General features: G+C 33.0%; 1 protein-coding gene across 1 annotated transcript; it reads left to right on the top strand.

The window, feature by feature from the left end:
- Window positions 1–3271: 3271 nt before the first annotated feature.
- On the top strand, window positions 3272–5793 carry LOC138914606 (uncharacterized). Its single transcript, XM_070219412.1, has 5 exons — window positions 3272–4200; window positions 4279–4408; window positions 4466–5385; window positions 5464–5704; window positions 5785–5793. Exons 1-5 carry the CDS (start codon window positions 3347–3349, stop codon window positions 5791–5793), a joined length of 2154 nt encoding a protein of 717 aa, XP_070075513.1. The 5' UTR covers window positions 3272–3346.
- Window positions 5794–8326: the final 2533 nt, after the last annotated feature.

Here is an 8326-nt window from a genome sequence, read left to right as displayed (position 1 = left end):
TATGTAAAATTTACAAAACTTGTTTTATTTTGCTTATCTGAAGAGATATTGTAAATGCAGATGTTTTATTATGATAATCTAATTTAAAATACATAATTTTAGTTGGTTTTAACTTAAACAGTCACTTGGATCAAAAAAAAAAAAATTTGATTTTGATGTGCAGGTTAATTAAAAATATTTCGTTTATCTCCCAAACGCACAGTTTGATTTTTAAATTAGTGGTGTAAATGCTCTATATTAAAACAAAAACAACGATTTTATTGTGTTTTGAGCCTAAAACTCTTTCCCATCAGAAAATAATCGTTCAATATGTAAAATTTACAAAACTTGTTTTATTTTGCTTATCTGCAGAGATATTGTAAATGCAGATGTTTTATTATGATAATCTAATTTAAAATACATAATTTTAGTTGGTTTTAACTTAAACAGTCACTTGGATCAAACAAAAAAAAATTTGGTTTTGATGTGCATGTTAATTAAAAATATTTCGTTTATCTCCCAAACGCACAGTTTGATTTTTAAATTAGTGGTGTAAATGCTCTATATTAAAACAAAAACAACGATTGTTTTGTGTTTTGAGCCTAAAACTCTTTCCCATCAGAAAATAATCGTTCAATATGTAAAATTTACAAAACTTGTTTTATTTTGCTTATCTGAAGAGATATTGTAAATGCAGATGTTTTATTATGATAATCTAATTTAAAATACATAATTTTAGTTGGTTTTAACTTAAACAGTCACTTGGATCAAACAAAAAAAAATTTGGTTTTGATGTGCAGGTTAATTAAAAATATTTCGTTTATCTCCCAAACGCACAGTTTGATTTTTAAATTAGTGGTGTAAATGCTCTATATTAAAACAAAAACAACGATTTTATTGTGTTTTGAGCCTAAAACTCTTTCCCATCAGAAAATAATCGTTCAATATGTAAAATTTACAAAACTTGTTTTATTTTGCTTATCTGAAGAGATATTGTAAATGCAGATGTTTTATTATGATAATCTAATTTAAATACATAATTTTAGTTGGTTTTAACTTAAACAGTCACTTGAGTAGTATGAAAATGAGAGTTCTGGATACAAAAGCTGGATACAAAAGTGGAGGGGGAGGTAATTAATTATGCTAATTAGGGTAATAAATCAGGACAATGTGACAGGTGTGGGGGATAATTAAAGTTAATGGGTGCGTGACGAGTGATCGTTAATTAGGGTCCACAATAGTTATATCCAGCTTTTGTATCTAGGAAATGGGGTGAAAGAGGGGAGGCATTCTGCTTAAGTGGTTGACGAGTAGGTTGACGGGATCGAACGTGGGAGAAGTTAGAAAAATAGGGTGAAACGAGGGGAGGGAATCTAGTTAAGCGGGTGAGAAGTTACTGGGGTGTGTCAGGTGATCATAGCGTTATATTTGGGTTATCCTAGTTAATGGGGAGAAATTACTGGGGTGTGCCGGGTGTCCTTTGCTTATCTGGGTTATCGTAGTTAAGCGGGTGAGCGATATATTTGGGTTATCCTAGTTAATGGGGAGAAATTACTGGGGTGTGCCGGGTGTCCTTTGCTTAGATTAAGAAAGTGTGGTGCTCACGCGGGTACGTGTTAGAATGTCACGGGCTGTTGTCACGTCCAAAAGAAACAGCTGAAAGCAACCACCCTTGAAAAGGGATCCCTTTGCTTGCCACTGAGAAACAAACTCCCAAAGAAACAGCTGAAACCAAGCACCCTTGAAAAGGGATCCCTTTGCTTGCCACTGAGAAACAAACTCCCACCCCAATGACAAAAAGAATATGTAAATTTTAAATTCAAGTATATTTATTTATTTTTTTTAACTTTTTGACCTGAAAGAAATAGCTGAAAAAAATCACCCATCCCCCAAACAAAAGAATATGTTAATTTTAATTTCAAATATATTTTTATTGTTTTATTTATTTTTTATTTGTAAATTTAAGGTTAAGATTTTTGTATTTGTTAATTAAAGCAATAGCTTTAATTCTAATGTATGGTGCCTGGTGACATTGACATGTATCCGGGCCCTCTCTTACGTCATCGTCGGCCCAGGGACATGTTAGCATATGCACACCATACCTAGATTCTCTCTCACCGACTCGATCCATCTGTTGTAGCTTGGAGAAGTCCATCTCCAGGGACTCCCGATGATCCTCAAAAATGAAGTCACCAAATTCTTCGAGGAAATTGGTGATTTCATCACACACGTGGTTGTTATTCATTCTGCTGCTGCTGTTTCTTGTTGTTTCTTGATGTTGTTGGCGCTGTTTCTTGTTGTTTCTTGATGTTGTTGGCGCTGTTTCTTGCTGTTTCTTGATGTTGTTGGCGCTGTTTGTCTGTTGATGATGATGTTGTTTGTTGATTTTTGGTTGTTGATTAGTTGTTTGTTGTATAGTTGATTTTTGGTTGTTGTATAGTTGTTTCGTTGGTTTGGTTTGTTGATTTTTGGTTGTAGTTTTGTTGTTATTCCAAACTTATGTTGCTGCTGCTGATATTATTAATCCAGACTTGTAATTCGAACTGAAGGTTCTTCCCAGTAACTTCTTACTTTTATCCCCTCTTCATATGGGGAGCAAAAATTTTCCACCACCATCCCTTCCCTCGCGATCATCCCTTTGAGAAAATTAGTTAGAGAAATGCAAATGTGACTAGAAACCGAGTAGTCAACAACCTGGTTGCTAGGACACGGTTCACTTTCACCCCTCCCTCGCCATCAAATATTCGATGGAATCAACCAATGAAAATAATGCAAGTCTAATTTCTTATATTAAATTTAAGGAACATATTTTCATCAACCAATCAATTCGTTGCAACTCTAATTTCCTATATTAAATTTAAGGAAAATATTTTCATTTACCAATCAAAACTTTTAATTTTTTAATTTTCAAACTAAAGTTTAAGTTGATACTAATAATCTATCCTCAAAGTTATATTTAAGCTAGAATTTTATCAAATTCAGATCAGTGTTTTCAAATTTCTTGAAGTGACCTACTCTTTTTACTAGTTTCGAAAAACAGTAAAGTGATCTTATCAACGTGTGTACCTCAATTGAAAAGTGGCTTTGTGAGAACAATTTAATTACAATTACAAATTAACTACATTACAAGTGACTTTGTGAAAAGAAAATAAAAATTTAAAACAATCTACAAATTAACTACATTACAAGTGACTTTGTGAAAAGAAAATAAAAATTTCAAACAATCTACAAATTAATTACAATTGTAATTTTTTCCAAAATAAAAATTAAAATGAATAACCAAACCCAAAAATATTGTGAGTCATGCCGTCGTTTCATCCCGGTGGGAGTTCAATGGAATCACCATGCACGAACCGCGAACCACAAGATGAACGCTATGGTACCTTTGGATGGAAGAATCAAAATGATTTCGGATGGATTCAAGGGTCGAATCCTTCATTATATGTTTGTTAATGAAGGAGAGGAATTAAGATACCCGGAAGAGTTCCTCTTCGAAGCAGGAGAGGCTTTAAAATCGCATTTATTTAATGTGCTTCAAAGCTACATGTCCGGTAAAGTTAATTTTGAGCTTTTTGCGGAATATATGCTCGTGAAAGATGACGATTTAAAAACGGAGACTAAACAATTCCAAAGCAAAATGGAAGTTGTTACAAACCACTCGGATTTAGACCGCATATTCACCAATCACTCAGACCATCTGAAAATAAAAATGGAAGAGTTTCAGGAAAGGGATAGCGGGTGGACCCTACTCCGCATAATTCGATTGGAAATGAATTTCAATCAATTTAAACCGCTTTCTGGTTCCTCATTTATCCCAACACCACCCAAGCTTTTTTCGAAAAAAGCAATAATTAATGTTCAAAATAAGAATGATTCATACTGTTTTAAATGGACTTTGATTTCGGCACTTACAAAGGTAGCAAGTAACCCTAGTATATGCTACACATATAAAGTTGATATAAGGGCCGAAAGATTTGTTTTAACATCTGGAATAAATTTGGACTTCAGTGGGTTAACATTCCCGCTCAAAATAAAGGACATAGACATTTTCATTCAAAAAAACGTTACATTGAGTATTAACGTTTTTGGATATGATGAGGAAAGTGAAACTATAATTGGACCTCTTTATCAATCTGGAGTTGAAAAGCCGACGCACATAAATATACTTTTCCTGGAAGGAAACGGATTCGGTCACTACACATGGATAAAAAATATTTCAAAGTATGAATTTTACTCGTTATAGACCTACTTTTACTTATTATGTTACATTACTTGTTTTATTTTTCTTTTGTTTAACAGACTAATGACTTCACAAAGAGGATCACATAATGGACGGGAATGGTTTTGCAATACCTGCTTAAATTTTTCATCAACTGCAAGTCACGCACTTCGCCACAAGGAGCAAACAATCTACAAATTAATTACAATTGTAATTTTTTCCAAAATAAAAATTAAAATGAATAACCAAACCCAAAAATATTGTGAGTCATGCCGTCGTTTCATCCCGGTGGGAGTTCAATGGAATCACCATGCACGAACCGCGAACCACAAGATGAACGCTATGGTACCTTTGGATGGAAGAATCAAAATGATTTCGGATGGATTCAAGGGTCGAATCCTTCATTATATGTTTGTTAATGAAGGAGAGGAATTAAGATACCCGGAAGAGTTCCTCTTCGAAGCAGGAGAGGCTTTAAAATCGCATTTATTTAATGTGCTTCAAAGCTACATGTCCGGTAAAGTTAATTTTGAGCTTTTTGCGGAATATATGCTCGTGAAAGATGACGATTTAAAAACGGAGACTAAACAATTCCAAAGCAAAATGGAAGTTGTTACAAACCACTCGGATTTAGACCGCATATTCACCAATCACTCAGACCATCTGAAAATAAAAATGGAAGAGTTTCAGGAAAGGGATAGCGGGTGGACCCTACTCCGCATAATTCGATTGGAAATGAATTTCAATCAATTTAAACCGCTTTCTGGTTCCTCATTTATCCCAACACCACCCAAGCTTTTTTCGAAAAAAGCAATAATTAATGTTCAAAATAAGAATGATTCATACTGTTTTAAATGGACTTTGATTTCGGCACTTACAAAGGTAGCAAGTAACCCTAGTATATGCTACACATATAAAGTTGATATAAGGGCCGAAAGATTTGTTTTAACATCTGGAATAAATTTGGACTTCAGTGGGTTAACATTCCCGCTCAAAATAAAGGACATAGACATTTTCATTCAAAAAAACGTTACATTGAGTATTAACGTTTTTGGATATGATGAGGAAAGTGAAACTATAATTGGACCTCTTTATCAATCTGGAGTTGAAAAGCCGACGCACATAAATATACTTTTCCTGGAAGGAAACGGATTCGGTCACTACACATGGATAAAAAATATTTCAAAGTATGAATTTTACTCGTTATAGACCTACTTTTACTTATTATGTTACATTACTTGTTTTATTTTTCTTTTGTTTAACAGACTAATGACTTCACAAAGAGGATCACATAATGGACGGGAATGGTTTTGCAATACCTGCTTAAATTTTTCATCAACTGCAAGTCACGCACTTCGCCACAAGGAGCTTTGCAGTGGAAAGGTTGCCACTCTCCCAAGCCCATATAAATCGACATTGAAGTATACGGCACTGCGTCATCAACTAAAAGTTCCGTTCGCAGTGTATGCAGATTTCGAGTGTATACTTCGACGTAAAAATATTGATGTAAGTCCTAAACTGTTTAATGTAAATGAACATGTACCAATTTCATATGCTTACTTTATAAAGTGTGCATATGATTCTAGCTTAGATAAATTTGTAATGGAAACGGGAGGTAATTCAGCCATAAATTTTGTCAATTCCCTTGTAAATAACTTAAAAACTATTCATACAAATTATTTGAGTAAAATTTTTCCCATAGTAATGAATCCAGAGGACGAATATGATTTTGAGTTTACCCTCAATTGTCATATTTGTGAGAAGGCTTTAGCGGATGATAGGGTTCGAGATCATTGTCATTATACAGGTAGATACAGGGGTGCAGCTCATTCGAAATGTAATTTAGAATTGAAAACGTCTAATTTTATCCCAGTTTTCTTCCACAATTTCTCCAAGTATGATTGTCACTTGTTTATCAAAGAATTAACATTAATACCTGGAGAAATTAAAGTTATTCCCATAAACAAGGAGCACTTCATTTCAGTAATGAAAAAAATTGAAAATGAATGTGGAAACAGTTTTGAGATAAGGTTTCTAGACACATTTAGATTTATGTCATCTAGTCTAGATGCCTTAGCGTCCAATTTAGAAGATGATCAACTTAAATCAGTAAGATCACATTTTAATTGTGAAAATGAATTTAGGCTTATGCGGAAGAAGGGTGTATTCCCATATGAATATCTTGATTCAGAGCATAGACTAGATGAAACTAGTTTACCATCAAGAGACCAATTTTATAATCAGTTTACTGAAAAGCATTGTTCTCAAGAGGAATATAGTCATGCTGTTAAAGTTTGGAGACAATTTTCCTGTAAATCTCTAAAGGACTATCTAGAGATTTATTTAAAAACTGATGTATTATTATTAACTGACGTTTTTGAAAATTTCCGTTTAATTTGCATGAAAATTTATTCTCTTGACCCAGCTCATTTTTATACAACACCAGGTTTATCTTGGCAGGCAATGCTGAAAACCACTCAAATTGAGTTACAGTTAATAACTGATATTGATATGTATAAATTTATACAAAGTGGAATTCGGGGTGGTTTGGTACAATGCTGTCACAGATATAGTAAAGCAAATAATAAATATTTAAGTGATTATGATGCTAGTAAAGAGTCATCATTTTTAATGTATTTAGATGCAAATAATTTGTATGGTTGGGCAATGTCTCAACCTTTACCTTACCAAGGGTTTAAGTGGTTGTCTCCCATAGACATAGAAAATTTGGTAGTAGAAAATATTCCAAGCGATGGAGATTATGGTTATATTTTAGAAGTGGATTTGGACTATCCATACAGTATCCATGATTTACATAGTGATTTACCGTTTTGTTCATCAACAAAGTTAGCCACTAATAGCGAAAAAGTAAAAAAATTAATTGCCGACCTCGGAAATAAAAAAAATTATATCATTCATTATAAAAATTTACAGCAATGTTTGCTTAATGGGTTGAAGCTAATAAAAATTCATAGAGGGATACGTTTTGAGCAAAAACCTTGGCTCAAAACGTATATAGACCTTAACACCCAATATCGTCAAAAAGCTAAAAATTCATTTGAAAAAGATTTTTTTAAATTATTAAATAATGCAGTCTACGGTAAAACCCTAGAAAATATCGAGAATCGCGTTGACATTAAAATAGTTTGTGATTGGGATCCTCCACAGAATAATAATAATAAAAGTGGTCGTAAAAAATTATGTGCACGAGCATTAATTTCCAAATTTAATTTTCAAAGTGCTACAAAACTAGAGAATGATTTTTATACAATTCAAATGAGAAGAATGTCATATGTATACGATAAACCCATGTATCTTGGGTTTACAGTATTAGAGTTATCAAAGTGGAACATGTATAATTTCCATTATCAGTATATGAAACCGAAATTTCAAGATAATATAAGATTAAATTACATGGATACAGATTCCTTCATCTATACAATTAAAACTGATGATTTTTATAGAGATATTCGGAATGATATAGAATTCAAATTTGATACATCTGGTTATTCCGAAGAAAGAGCCAACTTATATAATTTTAAAATATGCAATAAAGCGGTATTAGGTGTTTTTAAAGATGAGCTTCATGGTAGACCAATGTCAGAGTTTGTTGGTCTCCGTCCTAAGGTTTATTGTTATAAAATTGATTCTATGGACAAATCGTTTATGAAATCTAAGGGAGTAACGAGAACAGCACTAGAGTATCTAGATATTGAAAAATATAAAAAGGTTCTTTTCACTGAAAATCGAATGTATGGCGGCATGTCAGTTTTTAGATCTAAAAATCATACCATAAATACTTACAAAATGACAAAAATAATTCTCGATGGTAATGATACGAAGAGAAAAGTTGAGGGTGATAAAATGTCTACACTCCCTTATCATCATAAGGGTTTAATAGAAAGGGAACTCATATCAAATGTTCAAATCCTTGAGGGAGAGTCACTTGTTTTGGGGAGACAGGTAGATGAAATAGAAAGTCTTGAATTCCAGACTGAGGAACAAAAAACTTTACTCAAGCGTCTAAAAACAGAAATTGAAAATGTTGAACATGATTTACTTTACAAGTCGCTTGAACTTGAAATGTTTTATAATGAATTGCCCCCCGATCCCAAAAAACAGAAACAA

This window comes from Drosophila takahashii, unplaced genomic scaffold (assembly GCF_030179915.1).
Source record: "Drosophila takahashii strain IR98-3 E-12201 unplaced genomic scaffold, DtakHiC1v2 scaffold_57, whole genome shotgun sequence".
Lineage (NCBI taxonomy): Eukaryota > Metazoa > Arthropoda > Insecta > Diptera > Drosophilidae > Drosophila > Drosophila takahashii.
This window is presented reverse-complemented; position numbering and strand designations above follow the sequence as displayed.

Bases quoted from the DNA above. Each gene is read 5' to 3' on its own strand.
- LOC138914606 (XM_070219412.1), top strand. From the start codon at position 3,347: ATGAACGCTATGGTACCTTTGGATGGAAGAATCAAAATGATTTCGGAT. The intron at 4,201-4,278 runs GTATGAATTTTA...TTTGTTTAACAG, and splicing joins TGGATAAAAAATATTTCAAA to ACTAATGACTTCACAAAGAG. The intron at 4,409-4,465 runs GTAATTTTTTCC...AAATATTGTGAG, and splicing joins TCTACAAATTAATTACAATT to TCATGCCGTCGTTTCATCCC.